Source organism: Bombus impatiens, unplaced genomic scaffold (genome assembly GCF_000188095.3).
Source record: "Bombus impatiens unplaced genomic scaffold, BIMP_2.2 scf_0673, whole genome shotgun sequence".
Classification (NCBI taxonomy): domain Eukaryota; kingdom Metazoa; phylum Arthropoda; class Insecta; order Hymenoptera; family Apidae; genus Bombus; species Bombus impatiens.
Genome location: NT_177092.1, coordinates 647,272 through 671,446, shown reverse-complemented (window position 1 = coordinate 671,446; position 24,175 = coordinate 647,272). Strand labels below are relative to the sequence as shown.

The 24,175-nt window shown below is 36.9% G+C and overlaps 2 protein-coding genes across 8 annotated transcripts in view; both read right to left on the bottom strand.

Moving 5' to 3' along the window:
• Window positions 1-4,905: 4,905 nt before the first annotated feature.
• Window positions 4,906-15,557, bottom strand: LOC105681250. Its single transcript, XM_012390013.3, has 2 exons — window positions 11,364-15,557; window positions 4,906-10,834 (listed from the first exon to the last, which is right to left on the bottom strand). The coding sequence occupies exons 1-2, from the start codon at window positions 15,555-15,557 to the stop codon at window positions 10,739-10,741; spliced, it is 4,290 nt and encodes a 1,429-aa protein (XP_012245436.1). The 3' UTR covers window positions 4,906-10,738.
• Window positions 15,388-24,175, bottom strand: part of LOC100740788 — a 145,660-nt gene continuing 136,872 nt past the window's right edge. For 6 of the 7 annotated variants that reach the window (XM_012390011.3, XM_033322847.1, XM_033322842.1 and 3 more), the window contains 10 exons: window positions 23,497-23,717; window positions 23,067-23,205; window positions 21,785-22,596; window positions 21,317-21,408; window positions 20,137-20,732; window positions 19,405-19,651; window positions 18,774-19,019; window positions 18,477-18,654; window positions 17,315-17,594; window positions 15,388-15,523 (listed from right to left, as the gene is read on the bottom strand). In XM_012390011.3, coding sequence (XP_012245434.1) covers window positions 17,330-17,594; window positions 18,477-18,654; window positions 18,774-19,019; window positions 19,405-19,651; window positions 20,137-20,732; window positions 21,317-21,408; window positions 21,785-22,596; window positions 23,067-23,205; window positions 23,497-23,717 — 2,796 coding nt within the window. In that variant the 3' untranslated portion in view covers window positions 15,388-15,523; window positions 17,315-17,329. Of the gene's footprint in view, window positions 15,524-17,314; window positions 17,595-18,476; window positions 18,655-18,773; window positions 19,020-19,404; window positions 19,652-20,136; window positions 20,733-21,316; window positions 21,409-21,784; window positions 22,597-23,066; window positions 23,206-23,496; window positions 23,718-24,175 lie in introns of those variants that run through there. The other variant, XM_033322848.1, reaches the window with a different exon arrangement.

Genomic DNA, 24,175 nt, shown 5'->3' with positions numbered 1-24,175 from the left:
CGATCGTTATCTCGACTGAGACATCGCGTGCTCGATCCTCGTGCGACTCGCGTACGAGCCAGCCGCGGATTCACTGAAGCGGCCGCACGGCTGCGTCGCGGCAGCCGCGTGTAAACCCACGCCGCCGTCATACCGATCTTAAAATAAATCCCGCGGGATCGAATGAATAGGATGCGGGAATGCCAACACGTGGGATGTGTCACGAATATCATTCGACCGCACGCTCCAGCACGCTCCCGTCCTCGTACCAGGTGCCAGGTATGCGCGAGACAACGCAACGTGTACACGAGCGATCGTCGGTCGCTTGGATTCTCTATGACGCGTTTCCATTGCGAGCTTGGAATTTTAAGGTGAATCGTAAGGTGTATTTCGTCATAACGTCGCTGACGAGTCATTTTCCGAAGAGAAATTCATTTCTGTTTGTCTTTGCATTTGGATTGATGAAACGTATCACGTCAGATGTAGAATGCGAATCACAGTGCCTGAGGAAAGTAACGGTATGCTATTGTGTCGTATTAGCAGACTGTGTATTTTTATGCAAAATAATATTTTTAAGAATGTAATTAAAGAAATAGAATCTTGGTAGAATACTGGCTTACTTGAAAAGGAATATATATATACTGTGGATTGTTTTACCTAGAGAGCACTATGCTTCTGATATTTTATATATTTTTGCATATTGTGAGCATCTTGTGCAATTTAGCGCTTTGGAATTTAAATTAAACGCGTAAAATGCCGAAATCTAATTACGAGGTCCGAGTATATTAAGCATCTTATTATTTAAAAGTACGTTCGTATGGGTACAAAAATTTCATACTGTGAAAGTGAAATGTAAAATCTGATGAAAACAAAGCTTCTTCGGAAAATACGAGTATGAGCCAACCCATTTTGATAGTCACTGCAATTCTCACTTAGTATATTCAAGTCGCTTATTGCATAAAATATACAATACAAATTAAAGCTGCTTAAAGAAATCTTAAATGAAACCCTCAGCGATTTAACAAATACATATTTTTCTTCTCGAAACTCAAAAAGATTTGAGACTATATTATAATAAAATTTAATGAAAAAAATTCAATATTATTTCACCTAGCATAGCATATCCCAAATCACCATCGATAATGACCAATTATTTCCAGCATTAATAATACTCGCATAAAATAAAAAGTAGTCCTGCATTAAAATTTTTTCCCAAAAGTTTTCCAACTTGGAGCACGATACCACCAAAAATGCCCCAAATCGTATCGTATCAAATTTCGCGAGAATTTAAATCACTTCCACTTAAACTTTAAGAAGTTTCCAACTGTACATAACGCGAGACTTGCAGCCATTGGAAAGCTCACCTAGGCGACTCACCCGAGGGACATGACATTGCTTGCCAAGATAAAGCCGATTGCACGATAGCTATGGAACATTTGCTTACTTTCGATCATGACCAAGTGCAACGATGTGTGCGCATAAGTTCACACACACGCGCGTTTCGCGGTCCTCCATGGCCTATGGAAATAAAGCGTTCAATTTATCGCGACCGCGAATGTCGCGTTTGATTTTGGCGCATCGGAACGCTGCCATTGAATCTTGGTCCTTGTTGACTCTTCACGTGCTTGAATTGTTTTCCGAGATTGTTTGCTTACCATACGTTGAATCTTTTGCGTTTATTGTAAGGATATATTTGCCTTTGTAAGTGGATTTAAAATTGAGACGTTCTGGAATAGAATTCGTAATACGCAGTCAGTCACAAAAGTCTAGAACAAACCTTCTAAATATAGGATGATATTGCGATAGAAATGTCTATGAATTTTGTTGACACGTTAAGACACATATCGTTAAAATATACGGTGGGTGTGCGAAGATTTCCGATCGGGATAAATTTTCAACATTGCGTCCGGAAAGCGTTATCTAGAAGATCTGCAAGAATTTTAAATAATATTTGGTATGAGAGTATAAGTAAAAGATAGTACGATACGTAAGCACTATTATGTAGTTGTATAATATTGCTTGACATTCTTTAAAATATTACTTTTGGAACATAAGAAGAAAATCTACCTGACTGGAAATTTGTACATGCCAGTGTAACGCGATTTATCCGTTTTCACCTTTCTTAAGATGAAAGGATTAAAGGGATATAAAATAGAATATTATAGAATTTACACATGCCTAATATATCTAATATGAAATCACCAAAATAGTAGGCTTAATGTTATGTTAATATCTTGTAGATTCCCTAATCGCGCAAGTGATAATAATTTCCCTGGCGTTGACTAAATCAGAAGTTTCGTGATATTTTATGGTAAATAATTTTCTGACACAACGTTTTTCAGCTTCTGTGGCAAGTCAGACACACAAAATTCGGTGTACGAAGATTTTCGTGACTGACTGTAGATTGTAAATATACACATGTAGTTGTGAGATATGACTGATTGTTGACAGAAATTAAATGGAAAGGGATGAGATTGATCCGCCTGTATACTATAATAGAGTTTTCATCGTTCCAACTAATCACGATACACGTTGTTCAAATAGCGAATACAATTTTATTTTTATATGGAAAAAAATCATTTATTTCAAATTATTCTATACGTATTAATATTGAATAGAAATAAAAATTTTTGGGATAAAAGTGTCACAATATTTTCCATTTTCTACCGTTAACCGATTATTTTAATCTTTTCCAATTTTTTCCGAAATTATGTCGCAAATATAACATGATCAAATATTACATTCGAAGTGCTTGGGTTTTTCCTGGTTTTAGACGGCGCCTATCCTCGGCAGAGGAAAAGTTGATCTTACGTGTATTATTAGAATCGTATGACCCAATGTATCTTCTAATTTTAGGATTAATTACACGCGTGACTGGCTATTAATCGATCGCAAGAAACGTTAATGGTCGTTCCATTTACGCAAGGTTTATGCAAAACGTGAGTCAGGCACCGGGATAACGCAATTGCCAAAAATTTCCACACTGACACAAGTCATCTTCTTGCTCATCTTTACAATCACGGATTGCATAATGAGAAAGCACATTTTTAAAAGAGATAAAACGTGGATTGAAACATAGTTCTGTAAGTTTTTAGTGAACGAAGCATGTCAGTAAGTGGTTGCATTTGAAGCACGAACACGCAAATTAAAAATTTAACTTTGTGCAAGAAATGGAAACAATACGACAGATTGACGGTGCGTTGAAATAATAAAAATTGGAACGATAACACTTTCATGGTCGAAATAAGAAAGGATACTATTTCCTCGTTGACAAAAGTCCCTTTCTTTGTTATCGTAAACGAATCGATGTTGCGCGCGGATATAAGATTTCTCTGTGATTTCCGCATTTCTCGTTTACTCAGCTCTGGAATATTCTACCGGAGCAAGGAACATTTTAAATTACATGAAAATATCGAACAATTGCAGTCCACAGTGCAATCTGTTGTGTCAATCCGAATATCTCGCATTACGATTGACTCATTATTATTTTGTTCGTATTCAAGTGCTATGTTATTTATATTTATTATTCCTAGTTTCTATATACCATTGCTTCAAATTTGTTATTTTTAAAAAATAATTTCCGTCAAATATTTCGAATCTATTTGTAAGGTGGAATTTTTCAATTTATATCATCTTATAAATAACAAGCAATTTCCAACGAAAATTGTTCGACATTTTTCTCAATTTCGTTACGCAGCAGGTGTTCCAATAAAATTCAAAGGCCATTTGTTGTAGCATAGAAAATAATAATTTATTCAGCGTTCAGCGGAAATATAAACGTACAGTGTACTGCAGGGAAACATTTCTCTCGAAATGAACATAAAGTGTCGACTATACTTTAACAGCGAATGACTCTATCTGCGTACAATGAGGCATCGTTGGTACACGCACTTGTTTCATTCACTACGCTATCACCTTTGTCATCCTCTACACGTTATAAAACAGTAATAAGTTGTTCGTATACGTCTAGAAAAAACGTATTTCAGGAGGTTAATCGGTAAATTCTTCTAAACTTTGATCCGCGATTCTGTCCCCTAAAAAACGAAACTAGCTCGGTCTCAAGCGTTTTCGTGCTTCACACACACGAATATACAATAGATTCTACGCGCGTGTTTTCGTACTATTTTCCCCTGAATGTACAATTCACCTCGTGTTTATTTTTTCCTTTTTCCCGTCTTCTTCTTTTATCTTTAAATCCAAACCATATTGTTTCAACGAGACAGAACAAATTTAGATTCGTGCCTCATGTTGAGTCAAATGAATGGAACTTGCGATTCTTTGCATTGATTACACTGTTCCCCGAGTAAATATTTCAGACTAATGCAACTCGATCGAAAGTTTTAGTGTGCACGCAAAGGTAGCCTGTATTTTCTATTGTGATAGAATATTGATTTTACTGCAATTGATTATTTTGTATCGTAGTTAATAACAATTTTCAATACAAAATTCCATCGATTCAAATATCGTGTTATTGCAATGTCTGACTTTCGATGTTTTAACAGCGCCGAATTTTATCCAAATATCGTGGTTACGGTTATTATAATTTTTTATTCATAAATATTCGAATGATACTTATTCGACAGCTTTGTGATTTACACACGAAGATCAGAAAAGGAAAGCACGATAGATTCATTTTTGTCGATTTTCTGATTTTCATTTTCATTTCCGCTTTTTCGATTGCTTTATTCTGCCACTGTTCCATAAAGAACGCAAAATATAGTTTATTACATCTTCTTTAGCGATAGTAAACGTGTTTGGAAAAACAAACTGATACCTTAATGCTAAAAAGAATTTTATGGAAATATCGTTCTTTGCAATAGAACAATTTGCATGCAATAACTTTCTAAAAATATTCGCAAATATTTTTGGAACTTTATTCGTGTATGATTGACGCTTCCAATTTGTCATTTCCAATTTATTCTGTTGTTTGTTGCAGATATGTACATTCTATTCATTTAACGATCATAAAATAATGACCATTTCATTTGACTGAACATTTTTATCGAACGCTGTCGTTTGCAACATGCACGCAAACCTGTATACAAATCTAAAACTCGTGACTCGATAAACATAACAAAGTATTCGTAGTAAGTATTATGCAACATATTATAATCAATTATAAAAAAAAATCATTATGCGTGCAAAGATAAATTAAAAATAAAATTTATCTCTAAAAATTACAAAATAATAAAATTATTCAAATATTATAAATCTCATTCAATAATATACCGATATCGGTAAACGAATTACGTATAATGTTTCATAATAAAAATAAAGTAATGAAACGAAGACAATTAAAAATTGATCGACATAAACTTTCCAACTATATAAAATGTACAATTTCCAATTGATCTTTACTTAATGATAAATCTTTAGAAAGCTAGGTCGTGTTAAAAGAAATAAATGTATCGCGGCTTATTGCTTCTTCGAGCTGCGTTCTCAAGTGCATCGCTACGTGCAACATTCTCTTAAATGCGACAAATCTCGTACGACTCGCACTTTCTGTGCTTCACGCTACTTATCTATGTAAATTAAAGTTTATAAAAGATCGCATAACCAACGGGGCAATTGGGTAAATCGCATTGCGTTTTACAGAATCGTTATCGCGTAATAATACTCACATTCATCTTGTACAAGTACATATACATATACATATGTGTCTAGAAATATATGCACGGTCACTTATCCACTTGCCTTCGTGCTAAACGTAGATGTCGATTGAAAGTAAAAGAAATCGATGCGCACGTTAATAGCATAGTAAAAATTGTATTGACCTGCTTCCGTAATATTCACTAACTTTTGTCGAAATTCTGATAATTACGTATCTAAATAATATTTGAATTGATACTTTGCAATAAAAGATGATTTACCGTTACACTGTTTATAATTAAAAATTGAAACGATTTAATGTTCAATCTACACAATCTACATGTGAATATAAATTTCATGTACATACTACATACACTTGAGGTGTACAACGGTTGAACTTGATATTATTATAATGCATTCCAGAATAAAATGCAACATATGTAACTTTCTCATTGTGAGAGAAAGTATTCTAAAGAAAAGTAATAAATTCATACATTTGCATCAATACTTCCATACTTATTTTATTAATTACGTTTTCCTATAACGTGTGATAAAATGATGGATACTTATACAAAAATGAAATCATGTATTATTTTACATAAAAACGATGTAACTTTTAACATCGATGTTTTTTCTACATCTTACAATCATAAATTATTTTCTACGATTATAATAACATCTCAAAATTTTTACCACTCGAAAATGGCAAATTTTTTATTAATTTCAACTGCTCGTGGATACGTTCACACATCGAAAGGAATTTAAATGTGCAACGAGTAAAATCAAAAGTCGATCGAACGAAATATACGGAACGAAGGAAACTCGATAAGAAAATCGATTTCTTCGACATTTATCCAAAATCTACATCGTGCAGGAACACAAATGGATCGAACCATGCGTATATAATAATACTAAGTCTTACGAAGCATTCCATTTACGTATTTCTATTATATCGACGACACGTTATTCTTCTCGTTATCGTTAATCTTCTCCTACGTCGTATAAAGTAATGCACTCGGGCAAACGATAAATTATCATACTTACAATAAGTCAACAGAGGAAAGAATAAAACGATTGCATAATCACACCGCGTTAAGTCTCATTTGGCCAACGAATTGCACGCTTAAAAAAAAGTCCGCTATGCATATCACCTTCTGTGTGTCGATCCTTTAAAAAGTACTGTCATTTCGATCTGTACACGTTTGTATTCTCCATCGTCGTTCCATCCTATTATCCGATCGTACGATTTCCTCGATCAGACTTTTGTCATTTGAGACGTCCAAATAACTCGAAAGGATAAGCAATTCAAACATCCAGCAACATATTTTGATCGTTTGAGTGAGTTTGAGCAAACTTTGATCGGTTTGAACGAGTCGATCTCATTCGAAATATATTCCAACGATCAAGTACTTGGCAACTTTCTAAAATCGAATTGTATTCAGTTTGGATTCCAAACGTTCGAACATCTCGTGTATTTAAACAAGTCGGCATGCCGTATGTTAGAGGAAAAATATTAATCGCAGAAATGTTAATAGTGCAACGATGATATCATTACGAGATTCTGATGTATAAGTGGAATATCATGGAATATTTCTGGAGCGAGATCCACGTGATTCAATCGTGTATCCGATCTCAGCTGAAACGCGTCTGATTCTGGCAAACGTGCCAAAAAGAACTTGACGGAACTCGAACCGTCCTTTAACTCGATCTGCCACGCGTGTCAGAAACTTCCTGCTATCCCGCTACGCTCGACGTATTTGAAATCAACCGAGAACTTTACACGGATTGCTAGAAACCTGGCCTTCCACGACACTGCGCTGTCGCGAAATTCTGACACCATCGAAAAGTATACCTATAAATCAATCGAATTTGATTTGTTTTCGTTTGTGTTGTTAAAAGAAGTTTGGAGAGGAAATTTTCAAAGGAAGCTTGATGAAGTAACATTCGAGTTACACTTTGGTGTTATCTGATAATCTGATTTCTATGTATTTAATTCTATTGCTCTATATATGTTCTATATTTTATGTTCTATTTTTATGAATAAAAAAGTGAATACAAGATATCCGAAGGCATATGAACATGAAGAAATGAGGAGAACAGCAGCGATAAATTATGCGATTTGATATTATTTATGACGATTCGATAAAAAATTATTGGTAGCATTCAGCATTGATTTTCTGTGGGTTAAGAACATTCTTCAAGCAGAAATTCGTTGCATTCGCGTTTTAATTATGAGCATGTTACTCTGATTGTAGATTAATGCAATATTAATAGCAACAGTGATACAGTAATATCTGTATAATTAAACGATTGAAGAGATATCGTATCATGTTAATAATATTTCAAATGGATAATAATATCTTACAGTACTGATAGTATCTTAAAAAATCGTAATCTGTCTTTTGGTGCTTCTTTGCGTAAAGTAATCTATGAAGAAAAATATCTACTTTAATAGACCAGGCTTTTTCTGGCTCATTATTAAGTTTCAAACAACAAAAGGACTATTAGATCATAATGCTAAAATAACTTCTATCCAATATACAATTTAAATTATATTTCACACATAATATAAGCTTTCAAAGACTCAACATATTGAAAGCTTATCCGACCTTTGTATAATATGTACATATTATGGTATACACATACTTAAGACAACATTTGTCGTAAGATCCTATCTAACAAAAAAATTAATTAAAAACACACAGTTATCAAGTATTATCTGAAAAGTTCATGTTTCAACCTCTCATCTTAATTATAAACATTCTTTCGTAAACTATGTATATCCTGATGTAGACGTAAAGTATTATAATCTTCTTCCTTTTTCCTTCCTTTCTTGTATTTTTTTTTTTTTTTAAGATTTTAATATCTCGTCCACGGAACACAGGACATTCGTCCATTGAGAAATAACATTCATTCGTAAGCACCGAAATGAAAGTACTTTTTACGACACTGGATACTAAATGTGTGTTAAATTGATCAGCTGAACACGTATACGTAACACAAACAGCGCAACAAGTATATTTTTTCGCCACTACTCTACCACGTAAATTACTTCCACCTTTACGTTATAATTACACAATATATGCAGGATAATGGGATTATACACGCGCGGTTCCTGCGATACGCTATGTCGCCAAAAAACAACGTTCTCCTAATGCAAGGACGCGCAAGGAAGGTTTGCGACAATAACAGAGCTAAGAGCTGTTTGCCGTTTCGCTAAACACACACGACTAAAAGTCAATTGGAGAACGGAAACTAACCGCGCTAAAGGAGCTCAACGGAAGAACAGATTTCTTGTATACGGCGACGCTTCTCCCGCTTCCTATTTCATTCCGGTAATTGCTTTCCCTTCTCAGTTAAGTTATTCTCGATCTTTGTTTAATGAAGTACTTTCGAGAATACGTTTTTTCGTCTTCAAATTTCCCATGAAGCCATAAAGATCTACAACCTAATCACAATCATCGACACCATGAAAAATCCAGAAAGTCATACAAATCTTCTCATTGCCGCGTTCCACTCCATTCGAAAGAGTTTCACAAAGTTTTCCATCCCGGAAACGTCACGTTACGCAAGAAACAGCCAATTCGAGCAAAGCCACAAATCGCGTCGGCGCTTTTTGCTCTACGGCCTCGTCGAGGGGGCCGTAAATCTAGCGGAGCCCCATTATCCGAAAACACGTAAAATAAGTCGGTCAAAATGATGCAAGAAATTAGGAGAAAAAGCTGCGACGCGCCAAATGCGGGCTGAATCGAATAAATCCGCTAGGAAGAAACATTTCACGAACTGGCTAATGCGGTTGACCGAAAAATCTGTTTATCCATCGGATCTACGATAACTCTAAATCCTTCCGGGAGAAACGGAACATTTGCTAGTCGCGAGCTGTCCTTCCACGTTAGTCGAAATGTGTGTCGAACGAGTGGCTTAACCTTAACCCAACGAAACTTTGTCGAACTCTTTACTTCGTAGGACGTGGCAAACCGTTTGGAAACACGCGATTACTCTTTGCTTTGCAAATTGGTGATCTATGTACCTCTGTTCGTTGACTGATATCCTTTCATCGCTGGTTGTTATATTCGGTTGTTTTTTAAGAACAGACGACCGTTACTGTGATTTAGGAAAAGATCGTTTCGTACTTTTTCCTGTGATTGATAGAAATACGAAGGTAATTTGTAATAGTTCGTAATGTTTTGATTTGGTCGATTGGAAGACTGTGACTCTTGGAGGCCATTTATTAAATATTTTAATGTAGTGACATTGAGCTTGGATCAAGATGTAAAGATAAAACGTTTGCAACAATATCAACTGATAATTGTTTCTTAGAATACCGCTTGACATTAATAGAATTAGAGTTGATATTGTATTTCGTTTTGATTTTGTGGAATTGTAATATGAAGAAATATGGTAAGTCACGCGTTGTTCGCCGTTAAGAGCGAGCAATTTTCTTCATTTAATTCATTAATTTAATATATTGCATCGTAATCCGGCGTGTTTTTATTTGCTTTTAAAATTACATATATATCTTTGCTAGCGATTTGAACTTTCCGAGATATCGATTGTTATAATATTAGCTATACCGTTGGCTTTTTACAGAATCCCAAACTTTAACCACCAAACGACGTCAATAGCAAGAAATCAATAAAAAAGAACTTATTGTGTTTCTCGCCTGTGATCTTCATATGGGAAATACACAAAATTATATCTTTCTGTTCCAACTTCATTTGACAACGGTAAGATTATCAAAATATGAAAATACATTCAAATTTTTCATTGAAAAAAGCTTCCATTGAAACATAAAGTTCATACATGCGCGATTTGTGCCAAGAAATGTTTTAGTAGTCTGATACATTTCCTATTTTTTGATATTTTTCGAAGCCCTATAATTTCACGATAGTTCCTTTCAAAATATTTCATAATTTCAATAAATTATAACATCAAATAAAATCTCTAATAACGATAAATTGACAAAAATTGTTTCAGTGTTTTGCTTGCGAGAGAATGGAATTCTGCGCAGGTTCTCGCGAAAGAGCGGGAAATCTGTTCTTCAGTTAAAACACGTAAAAAACAGTGTGGAAAAGATTGAATTTAGCTATGACGCTACGAAGCGTCGCGGTGAAATCTCGCCGAGATTCGGGAAAACGACGACGACGACATTTAGAAACTACGGTTTTAACTATACAGTACAATAAAATACGAGGTGTGGGGTTTCTGGTTTTGGAACGAAGCGATTAATACCTGAACATTCCTCACATTTCGCTGCGGCTTGTATCTGTAGGAGGAAAAGTTAAGCAGATTATTATTTCGTCGAGCGCGTTTGCAATTTAAAATGAACGTAATTTTAATATGTAACTTCGATTAATTAACAACTGCCATTCAAACTTTCATTACATTTGTTATAGATATTTGTTATAGAAACTACCTTTCACACTTGAACAAAATTCTAGCGATCGTTAATTAGATCGTATTAATTTTTTCATTCACATACAATTTTACACAGATTAGAAAGTTATCGAATAAATTTAAAGAATATATTAATATTGTCGTAAAAGTAATTTGAAGATCAAATATCGACATCTTAAATATGCAGTACAAGATGTTAACATATTTCAATCCGAATAATAAAGTCCCTTCTTACATCTAACATACAAGACGCTATTATAATACCAACAAGTTAAAATCGAGAAGATGAAGAAACAGAAAAGGAAAGGAAATTCAATTCTAGGATTACCAAAAGAGATAGAAAGAACCTTTCTACGTCTCTTAATGAACATTTTATTCCAATTAAATCCGTCACTCACCTGAGCATCAGTTTCTCGTTTCTCCAAAGAACGCGAGTCAGCGTCCAGCAATTCTCCAAGTTGTCCAACGCCAAAATCTACTTTCTCGGCAAGGACACTACCCTCCAGCGTCAGTCTGTCAGGATTCTTCTTTTTATTCAACAATTTCGTATCCTGAGCCGCAGGACTTCCCGCGGTATCATTCTCGTCAGGATCTTTCGTACCGATCACGGTGAAACCACCTTGAAATTTCACCGACTTCTTTCTCTTAACTGTTCCAGGATGCGCACATGAATCGCCGATGGACTTCGGTGACACGTGAATCTGTTTCATCATCTCCACATAATCATCTTCTGTGTTCGCAATACGAGCATTTAATCGACTCGAGTTCTCCGTTCCCAACTTTTCTACAATCGCAGCACACTTTCCTTCTTTCCTCGCTGAACCGATCGATCTTTCGACATCTTGGTCCGCTATTAGCCCACGATAACCATCCTTTTTCATCGTGTCCAACGACTTAGAATTATCCTTTTTCTGCGCTTCGAAGAACTTAGCCTCGATGGCCCTCGCTTCCAGTCCCCTGCAGATGCTAATCACCGATTGGTGTTCAGGCATCGGGTCCTTATCTACCCTATCGTTAGTTTTAGAATCATCGTCGGTCGTCGCCTCGCGTCGAATCTCGTAGTACTTAATGAAGCTCCTAACTCTACCAGGGGTTATCGTTACAGTGTCGCGGGATTGGTCATCACTTACAGCTACGGGTGTTACGGCCCTGTTATTGTCATTATTATTACAATGGGGTCGAGAAATCCTCCTAGCTATGGCACTCTTGTCGCCGCTACTCATACTCTTGCTTAACTCTAACTGTCGCGCGTACGCGCCACGATTATGCGACTCGTCAGTCTTTGCGCTGCAGCCTACCATCTGCAGACATTCCACGGAGCTTGCTCCTCCTCTTCCTGCTTCGTCGTCAGACACTCTTCTGACAGTATCGCTTTTGGTCGGTTCGACGAGAACTTCGTTCACGTTCCTCGATAATTTTGTGTAATCCTCGTTCGTGGTTCTTTCAACTCTGTTTATTCTATTCACAGTACTGGTCACAAAGCTGATATCATCTTGAAAATCCTCAGACCTCTCTTGTGATTCGATACCTTTATTCCGGTCATCTGAAATATAGTTACTCGTCGTCAGAGAAGCAGCATACTGCCACTGCTTAACCGTTCTTGCGACTCTGTTTACGTCTATTTCTCGAGACTCTTCTTTACGATCTGCTAATATCTCGCTGCTCTCTGTCGGTTTCACGGATTCTGTACTATTCGCAGTACTATTTTGGGATCCTTCAGACGCTTTTAGTGATTCGTTACTCTTGTTCCGGTCATCTTGAACCTTCCTCGTCGTCAAAGAGGCAGCATACTGCCACTGTTTAACCGAAGAAGTGGCTGCTTTGAGATTCATCGACTCGTCGCTCGTTTCCTTGGTCTCAACAGAAGAATTACCGTTACAATCTTTCAAACTCTGTGCACGGCTATCTGACATAGATTCGATTCTCTCCTTATCGTTCTCTTGCCGAGAAGAAGTTTTTACTCGCGGATGACTTTCAGCGGCACTTCTCTTCTCGTCGTTCACCGGTTTCAATTTAATGTTACTGAAATTGGAGAGCAATTCGTTCAATACATCGCACTTCGCCTCACCGGTGGTTTTCTTGCTCGTTTCGACAATCTTCTTAACCGTTGTCGGCTTTGGTAAAGTGGTTTCTATCCTTTCCAACGGCGCTTTAGACTCTTGTAAAATTTTCTGGATCTCTGAATCCATTTTTATCGACTCGTTTAACCGGGTTGCCAACTTCTTTCCTTCTTCATCTTTCGAAATCGATACTTCGCTCTTCGCTAGTGATTTTGGGAGAACAGCAATGATTTCACAGCTCGTCCGTATCTGATCTGTATCCTCCGACAACATATTTACTAGAAAAGAGTTTCGTTGAATATTAACCGGGTTAGTGATCCCTTTCCTTTTTTCGAATGATTCGTTACCTATAAAAGTATCTTGTAATTTTTTATTACTTTGGCTAACTGGAATATCCTTCGTCTCCTGTCTCGTGTCGCCTTTAGTAATTAAACCCTTGAAATTTCTCTCGCTCACACCTAAAGAAATATCGCCAGTGTCCAAATTATCGTCTTGCACATCAGAATCTTCACTGCCGTCCGCAAAGTCATTCGACGTGAAATCACAACGATTTATTATATTTCGAAGCGATTCGTTTACGAAAATCTTTCTTCTGTACTCCCCCGTGGATTTATTGACTGAATCCGTTTGTAATTGCTGTTTGTCAATTTCCATATCCTCTTCAGCTGACGACACTTCCTCGCTAATATCAGTCTCTGTTCTATTTGATAATAAATGTTTTTTCAAAACGTTATTCTCTACTTTGTCTTTTATTATTTGTTGATCAAAGACTTTTGTCTCGCTTATTGTCGATTGTTCTTCATTAATTTCAGTCATTAGATACTTGTCTCTACGAATTATCGAATCTTCCTGAACAAAATTGACGTTTATCTCATTTCTTGTTAATTCCAATTTCCAATCAAAGTTATTCGCAATCGCATTGGTACCGGCAGAAATGATTTCTTCGCGTTTTACATTGTCGTTTTCATTTTCAGAAGCTCCACTCGTCAAATCCTTTTCATCGTGATATTTTTTATTGTCTTCCACAGAAGAAGCAGTTTTTGAAGCAGTGCAGTTATTCGAAGCCCGCGCAAAACCGTTGTCCTCGGGCGGCCTTTCCGAAAAATCGTCTCTAACCTCAGCCAACACAGAACGGCATTCCGCTTTCAACTTGATTAAACTCGACTCTGCTTCGCTGACGTCCGCGACTTTTAGTTTTTCCTTGGAACAAAGGGACTCGTCTTGCGAATCGTGGCCGATCGAAGCGCCGGTCGAATCGTTGGAATTACCACGATCGTCCTGACCGAAAGATCCCTTATCGATCGCCCTGACAAAATTCGTGGCATCGTCCAGGGAATACCACCGATCCAAACTGTCCCCTGTTTTCAAAATAGAACTAAAAGGTACGTCACCGAACTCGTCATGATCCTCCTGGAAATCTTGCACCTGACCAAAAGCCTTATTCATGTCCGTGCACTCCATGTCGTCCGTGATCTCAGTCAATTTCACGGAAGAACTACGATTCCAGCTGACCTCCTGCTCATCTGTCAGAGGATCGATATTTTGCAAACTGTCGCACGTGGTCTCGCCATCGTTGTTCAATTCGTGATCTGAAGTTGACGAGCTAGGTGACTCGATCACGAACCTCACTTTGGTCAACCGAGGTATCGTTGGTTCCTCTTCAAAGCTGTCGTAACACATCGGGCCAGCCGATCGTCGGACATTTACCTTGTTACTTCTATCGACGTAATCTTCGAAAATAAAACGACTCGGTACGTCGAAATTCTCGATCAAACGATCGGCGAATGTAGCGGTCCATGTGTCCAAACATTTCTCGAATGGAAGGCTAGTGGTGGTCACGCGAAAACACAAGTCGTCCTCCTCGTCGTCTAACGATTTCTCGAAGAATTCGCGAAAGGAGTTGCGAAGGGAGTTGCGAAAGGAATCGCGAAAGGAGCTGTCGAAACTCGCAGAAGGCTCGTCATTTAAATCGTCTTCACGCTGCAGCGTGTTGGACATCACATTTTGAAAATCGTTCAAAGTGAAGAACAGCGGCGGGTACTTGTTGGTCTCCTTCCTAGTGAAAGTCTCGAATACGAACGGACGTTTGTGCGGCGACTTTGTCTCACTGCTTGAACCGCACTTGTCGTCTTCATCGTTTTCATCTTTACTCGCTTTCTCGATCCGTACCGAGTCAGCATCCTCGAACTGCAAAGACGACGGCTGAGAAGTTTCCCCCGTCTCGTTCGAACTTAGACTATTTAGCGTTTCTTCCGCATCGCCTATTGTCTGCGAATTCGACGTCCTTTCTTCTGCCTGACCTTTGACGACGTGAGATTTGATCCTTCGGACTGCTCGCGGCGGAGGCGGCGGAGGCGGTGGCGCCAAACGCTTTTTGTCTGGTTTTCTCAGACGAGTCGGTGACGTTTCTTTCGGAGATTTTGCAATTGCCGCGAGCTTCGCTTTGCGCTTCTTCCGTCTCGGTGGGACTGGCGGTGTACTGCTGACAGATTCTGTACCTGGAACAACGATTGATCGAACGTTGGTGTGCATGACACTGGCAAATGTCAATGACGCTCGGCTCTATCGTTCCTCACTGACGTGTATGGTCACTTGTGTCAGTCTGAAGCTTCGATTTCGTCGCACAATTTGTCAAACTTATCAAAGATAAGGTCACTTGGTATATACTATAATACAGAGACCACGTGTCAGTTTGGGAACAAAAGAGAGTTTATGGTAATGATTCATGGGATTCGCATTCGCGCATGGTAGAGATTGGTCGAAGCACAATCCGCTGATATTTAGAGAGAAATTTTGGAGTACGGAAACGCGTGGCTAACTACGGTGTTAGACCGTCCGAGGGATACTAAAGCTGATTCCCTACAAATGACAGAGCATCCTCTACCCCTCTCTACCGCGAAGTCAATAACAGTGATTCACTAATGCTGCCAAGTTTAAGTTTCCTATTGAATGAAAGAAGACCCTAATAAGACGACAGGCGAAATTCTAAAATCGATCTCAAACCCGGATGTGACAGAGCTAGCCAGGTACTGCGTTCGCTTTTGGTAAGAGAGCTTTTTCATTGTCGATGTATCAGTAGATTGATATATCTGTTAATTATTCTAATCCTTTTATAAAATACATTTTTCTTTTCGGCATTAAATTCTAATTTTTGTTTGTACATAGAAAGCATCGAGTTTAAATGTATAGATGAGATGTAGATTCGAAGTTAAATTTGCATGACATATATCTTCGTAAGATCGTTTCTATATCGAAACATTCTTTTTATTTAATGCATTCAGAAATTCTAACGGATGAAATTGAACTTCATGTTGTAGATAATCTTCAAAAATTGAATTAAAATGTATTCGATGAACCACGTGGAATAAACTGAAGAAAGTTGTATATTATTAAATTTTTATTGACAAAAGACTACTATCTAATATGAACTTCCCTTGACAACTAAAGGACAGAACTGACGTGACGGTTCGTATTAAACGGGCAAATAGAAAAAAGCAGCAAATAGTACCGCCTCGAATTCTGAGCAAGGCTTCGTCCGTTAAATGGATAAAAACAATTCGATTAGGTTACGTGGTGGATGCAGCTACGTTCGACACAATGGACATAATGACCTTAATGGAGTTTGCTATACGATTTTGCAAGTATAAGCGCCCACTAGCTTGATTGGAGAATCGAAATTTAAAGGCCAAGGGAACGATTGAAGAAAATTACAAATTTCTTTTAAACATTCAGTACGCAAGACTACGTAAAAGGAAATTAAATACTGTTTAGTATTTAATATTTCTTTTAAAAAATTTCAATCCCTACATTTTAATTCGAATACTAATGGTATTTTTATGTTACATCGATGAAGTATTGATTACAGATATACATAATAAATAATGTTTTTTTTCTTATAGATAATAAATTATACATTTAAAAATACACATATACTTATATATGTGTACGAATTTATGTAACAATATGTAAAAATAAATTGGTCTCGAAAGTATTTATTTATCCTCTATTTTACACTTCTTTATCTTTTATAATTTAGAAGGCAAGAGATTCGTAAGTTGCATTTTACGCTGTATTATCCAAGTTGTAATAAAATATAATATGTTATTTTAATACTCGTTATTTTAATAGTATTCTCAACTAAAACTTTCGATATAACACGTATCTGAACAGCACACGAAAATCAAAATGCATATAAATTGTTTCACTGCAATTAAGTACCCATTGGGTGCACAATAAAAAAAAGTAGCATACGTGTCAGATAAAAATGGGTTTGTAGAGTAAGTACTAACTTGCTTTATCGACGATTAAATAAAAACTTGGCGACTCGTCCTGCTGACGTCGAAGTCCTCTATACTCAGCAGCATACTTGCGGACTTAAGTGCATCATTATCAACGAGATCGGCCATGTATAGGCTGTTTGCATTGTGATTACCCATTGCGCTCGATGCGGCACTGCTGTACGCGCTCGAGGTGTTTTGTACAGATGCAACGTCGGTGGTCCTTTGAACGAGCCATTTGTTTGTCATGCTCGACGTATCTGCTTCCGAGGACACGTCGAATCTGATGTCACTGAAATCAATGAAAGCGTACTTATAAAGTTTGCTTGAAAAATCAATAATCACACTGTTCAATCAGACACTGAAAAGCCATTCTATCGTATATATTGAGTTTCTCCCCGTCTTCAATTTACTAATTTAGTCAACTCTTATATTAATATATACCGATTAAATAAAACACATGCAATTGTTTGATATTTGTCTTAATACATATTTTTCAAATATACGCACATGTGCAGCATTATTATATATTTTATCATATGAATATAACGATATATAAGTATATTTTATAAAACTTTATCATTTTCAGTTTCTGTCTGCACAAAATAACGCGTTTAATTTCCTTTTTAATTTTCCGGGCTATCCTCGATTATATTTTCCACAAAAGACAAAACGTGGTCGGTTGACAAATTCCAACGCGTACCACGTTACATTCTCTGCTATATCATATGCTGTAATATTTGTCCAGAGTTTAGAGCATGACATCTAGAGAATTTCAAATTTCAAAGATAACTTACATACCAAGAATAATCAACAGTCCGTTTATAATATCCCGTATATGTTTAAAACTATTAAGTACAGACCCAAAATTTTGCTTCCATTCTCGTTAAAATTAAGTGCATAGCGAAACAGAGTACTGGAATGTTTCACTTGATTGCTTTACTTGAAACGAATTAAAAATAATGTTACAAATTCACAATATAAAGTTCTACATCGCCCAGTCGCAATGAAAGAATCAACCTCTTCTACTGAAAATTCTTCAACGTAAACAAGAAAACTTATTTTCATTTCAGGCGCAACTGCTCCCTCGCTTAGCTAATATTAAAATTAAATTTAATCAATAAAACGTAAAAGATGAAGTAAGATTCAAGGAAAGGAACATCTTCATACTCACTCCAAATAGTTATTTTCCGCAGGTTGTTCGTGATTCTTCCTGGAGGTTGCGTTTTTACGGGAAGTAGCTTGAGAGAGGACCAGCTCGATCGTATCGGACGAGCTCTGCAGCATCTTCAGAGCGTCTTCATACCGCAAATGCAATAAATTCTGCCCGTTTATCGCTACGATGCGATCGCCTGCGGTTACCGCAAATGCAATAAATTCTGCCCGTTTATCGCTACGATGCGATCGAGTGCGGCCAATAAATTTCTCCGAATTAATGCAGCTCCGGTAAAGAATGGCGCTTCAAGCTTACCTTTGTTCACGTTTCCGGCCATATCGGCCGATCCTCCTACCGACACCGCTTGGACATAGACGCCACCATCGTTACCCTCTGTCACTTGCAACCCTATGCTGCCACCGTGGCCCCTTTCCAACTTAATCGTCTGCAGGATTCGTTCCTCGGCAAACGACAACTCTTCAAGACGCGCTGCTAAGGAAACGGACATCGACTCGTCCTCCGGCACACGGAACGTCTCGTCATCTGTACGGATGTCAGCGTCTGTTGGAAATAGAAATCATAAAAAATTTAAATTTACAAATCATATAATCCTTGCATGATGATGAAATGCATAATGTTCGTAGAGATATTTTTATATTGAAATTAATATGTTTGCAGAATTCCTTAACTTCTTAAGATATAGGATTAAGAAGATAAAATATCTTATGTTGTATATGTTATCTGATTTAATGAATTACATAACGCGATTGATTTCAAGAAATGCAATTAAATATAGGAATAATATATAGCACGATGATGATACAATATGTATCAATAACATAGCGTTGTATTAAAAATTTGTTAATTGTTGTATACGTTTAAATATAGGTTCGAGTGATAATTGTTAACACTTGAAGAATCTAGTCGAAGTAGAAATGTTACTAACTGAGCACGTATGCTTCCGGTAGAGGAGATTCCGTTGATCGTGCGGACAATGACTGAATCGAAGACTCCGTGTCTGATTTTAATGATAGCGACTCCATGTCGTCGGTAAGGGCGGTGTCTTTCTGCACGAGGCTGCTATAGATCGCTCGTGTTCCCATTTTTACCCCTAGACGACGTGGCAAACTCGGCGTCCGATAACCTCCCGATTGTCTGGATGTTCCATAATTCGGTAAACTTGAAGTCTTCATCTAAAACAGATATAAAGGCATTTCGATTCCGATATTGATTAATTTTCATAAAAAAAAGCTAAGTTACATTGGAAATGCACGAAACAAAATATATTGAACTTTTCTATCATTCTTGGAAGTAAATACTAGTCAATTACAAACACTCCCACAGCACTGGCCGATTTAAAAAAGTATGTACTTTAATACTTCAATCTCTTAGCTTCAAAGATATAAGACTATTACAAAGAAATAATAAATTCAGGAAGTTGCACTTTTATTCCGATAAATGTCATCCAATGAAATTCATGAATGTTATAAACGTAATATTCATAAGAAAATTTCTAATGAAAAATTCATGAACAGAAATTAAGTTCTAGGAACTAGCATTTGCAATATCAGTGTTTTACACTCGATATATCCTTTGTCAAAAGAGGAAAGATTATACGAGGAAACATAAAAGTCAACCTTTTCCATATTACAACAAAAGTAATAGAAAGTCGATCTACCTTGTGTAACGATTTCTTCACGTCCGACACGTCCCATACCTCATCCGGAACAGGAAACTCGTTCTTCCTTGAGACTCCAACTTTGTTGATCGCAGCATACAATACTTCAGGATTATCCGGTTTCTCTAATTGATCTACGTCGTTCGATGACATGATCTTAGGAAGCGAATAGCCACATTCAGTTTCAGTTTCCAGTTCTATTCGCGGACGATTGTAGATCTTCCCGTCGTTTTTCATTTCCTTTACGTCTAGCGAGAACGGCTCGTTGGGACTCGTCAGGCTTCTTTCTGACTCGTCTTCCGTATCACGGGACTCTCCTTCTGGTTCCAACCGCACGTTTACTTGCGCGTAAAGCGCATCTTCTTCAGACGAGTAGAAGCCGGGTTCGCGAAGAGTATCTTTCGTCTTTGGCACCGCGATATCTTTCTGTGGATTCTCATTCTCTTTGTTCTGGTATTCCTCCAGCTGCATCGAATAATTCGACCTCAGCTGCGCATTCTTCACGGTGTTCGCTATGGCTATTTTCGTTTTACTATCGTGAGACTTTGACTTTGATGGCGAGGCCTTTGCTTCGATCGTCGTAGGAACACCGAATTCTGAAAAATATTTCATACTCTATGTTACACTGATCATTTTGAAGCAGACATTCAAATGAAAATAGTTCTTTCTTTTTTAATTGGAGCAGCTTTTGTTAAATAACAAACATATCTGTATCAACTGTATCAAGTGTAAGTTATTCGCAATTCGTGATACTTACAAGAAGTAGAATTTTGTTTAAAAGATGTTGTTGTAAAATCGACGTAAAATTGAAGCGTTAGAAACTAGACACACATTTTATACACGAGTTATTGTTTGTTTCCTTTTATTTAAATATTTTAACGCAACTTTTTCATTCAATTTTAATGCATGCTTGTAAGTTAGCAAAATTGTCACAAAAGAGGTTTAATTAACAACTAAGGATGTATTTACTCTTCTTTAGAACAATATAATCCACCGATTAGTATTTCAATTATTAAATAAACTTATCATATTTAATTATGAATTAAATCCGACTTTTCTTTTTTAGCTCGTTAATTTCATAAGAAGACGAGTGTTAAGAAAAACCTTTATAACTATTATATCTATTCTATAATACATAAAAAAGCAGAAACATAACATATATGAGGAAGTTAAGACGTACCTTTCGCAAGTCCCTGTAGCGACGTAAATTCCGAGCGTAGCCTTAAGAAGAACTGATGGTGCAAAGAGGTGAGCTTGAAAGCGAAGTAACTTCTGTAAAACAAAAATACTTTGAAACTCGAGGCCTACGCGAGAGCCGTACATTAAATCTTCTTTTAAATTCCATTCAAGTACGGAAACTTGGAGAAACTTCGTTCGTGTCTATCGCTTGGCTTTTCAACCGATACATTCCACGCAACATCTTTATTCGAATAAACTTTTCCCCAATAATCTAATTGAATTTACCCCAAAACTTCAACAATCTCCTTTCTTTAATCACGTTCATTCGTAACGAAAAACGCTTTGATATGTAACACTCTAATACGACCCACGTTCTCCCATTTTTCACTTAAGCAAAATGAATCGTCATTCAACGCCGACCTGTCATTCCTACCTAACCGAGCAAATAATTAATTAAACGAACGCTTACTTTCGATGGTCCATTCTGAGTTTGAACTTGCATCGTTTCCCATTCACCTTGCTATAGACCACCAGACAGCTTTTACTGTAGCTCAACGTCTGAATATCCTTCCATTGAAACTGCGCCAGCTTGATCCTTTCTCTTGGCTCTCCTCTTTCGAACAACTTCAATCCCTGAGCATGGATGGCTAACCAAACGTTGCTCTCAGTCTTCTTCTTTCCACATTTGCTGCTCTTCCCATCGTGATTCAATTTATTATTATTATTATTATTATTATTTACGTTATTGATGTTGTTGTTGTTGCAAGCTTCTACGCGATACTTGGACTTGTAAGCTCCATAAATGTCGTTCGAAGTGGCGCTCTTGGTCAATCCAGCAGGTTTTCGTTCGTCATATGGGATCTTTGGAATATTCTCGCAAGATCCCAATCGAGAAATTTCAATTCGACCACGAAGATATTCCTGTCTGCCATCTTGGCTATAAATATTCTCGCTGGAATCGAGCAATTCCTCGGACGTGTCGTGGTTATCGGTCGACTTTCTCTTCCTTTGCTGTGCCATTACCTTCTCCAGTTCCTTAGAGTCCACGGTGGCAATGTAATAGTGAGAACCATAATCTGGAAGGGTTTGTGCGTGAGTTATGAACATCTCCTCAGCTTTGTTCGAGTCCAAGCCACGTCTGTCGCGATGTGCCTGGTGAAGACGGGCACGGAGAGCTTCCGCTCCTTCGTTGATGATTTGAGATTGGTGCTGATCTATATTCAGAATCAGTGACTCCGGAACATAGTGTTCCAGCAGGAAGTAATCACCGCAACCATGTTCCTAGATAGAGAAAGTAGCGCGTTATCGAGCTGAACTGATTCGAAGATGGTGGGACGGAAATGAGGATACTAATGAAGAATCTTTTATGCGCTTGATCGACATTTTAACAAGGTGAAGATTTTGAAGATCTTCTTTCACTTATTTTTTTTTTATTTTTCTTTTTTTTATGAATGAATAATATGTGGAAATATTGTGTTAATATTGTATTAATAAATAATCACTATGAGAATTGTAATTTGCATCGATCACATTTTATATCAAACTTGTACGAATACAAACACACCCGGAAATTTCTTCGTAATGGTTTCGTTTATATCTGCAGATATGAATTACCGATAACTCATATTCATCATATCCATTTTCACTGTATTAATTTCCTCGTGTCGACAATCAATATCGCATGGTCGTTTCGTAATTGATATTACATTCCAGCGATATTCTTAGAAACAATGAATCGCAAGTTTACTCACGTTCGCGTTATAATTCCCAAATTCAGCCTGAAGAGCCAATCCAGTGAGATTAATTAACTCGGGATACGGGCACACCAGCTGTTGCTCCAATATACATCGTCGTATTTGCAAATATAATAGATGCTTCGATATCCAACTCCTACACAGGTAATTCGTAATTGATTAATCTCCTACATGCAAAAATATGTGCATACTCCACTGTCATTCAGAAACTGTTATCGATAGATTGAAATACTTTTGGAAAATACAGAATTATATTACATATATAAAATAAGGCATTATATTTAATAGATGTAAAGAGTTATAAATAAAAAGATATCAATTATTTCTTTTTCGTTGTAGAAAAATTCTATTAAATTGTTCTTTAGATGTTTTGAATTTTGAAATTAATTGCTAATAATGATATAGACACGAAGAAGCTCAGATATACCTTATACCACGCAGGGAGGGTAGAAAGAACCTGAGCCTCAGGTACAGCATAAAACTAGTCGGAAGACCCAAAAGACCTTTGCTTTTGCCGCTGCTTAACCATCCAGGTGGTGCGACTTTGTTCAATTTAGTATCGGGTGGTAAAATCGCAAAATCACCGGCTAATAGCACCGCCAGGCCAAGGGTGAAGTTTTCGTCTAGGCTTTCGGCTTGCATAATGGCCTACAATCATTTATAACCAATGTATTATGTTAACGATGTAATTATACGAGATCAAAGATACAGTTCGATTAGATTACCATCGGATGCGAATCGTTAAATGAAATACAGAATGCCGTAGCTTAACATATTCCAATATGGTTAGAAGCAATAGAATTGTTCAGAATATTTCGAGATATGTAACAGTCGAATAGATTATTAATAATAGGGAAGAATTGCAAATTTTTAGTAAATTCTATTTCAGGAAGATAATTAAGCTTTAGAGCTATTTTATGGAACTGTTCAACCTAGAAATATAATTTACAGTCATTGCAGGTAATGTGATCTGTATGACATATTGGCCGTTTTAAAATGTGGATATAAAATTAAATTATTTACTAAAAGTAGTAATTGACAAGAAAAATAATGTTTTAATATCATACTAACTTTTTATTTGAGACACGATTGCCTTCAATAAATCG

Bases quoted from the DNA above. Each gene is read 5' to 3' on its own strand.
- LOC105681250 (XM_012390013.3), bottom strand. From the start codon at position 15,557: ATGCACACCAACGTTCGATCAATCGTTGTTCCAGGTACAGAATCTGTC. The intron at 10,835-11,363 runs GTGAGTGACGGA...TTCCTCCTACAG, and splicing joins AACGAGAAACTGATGCTCAG to ATACAAGCCGCAGCGAAATG.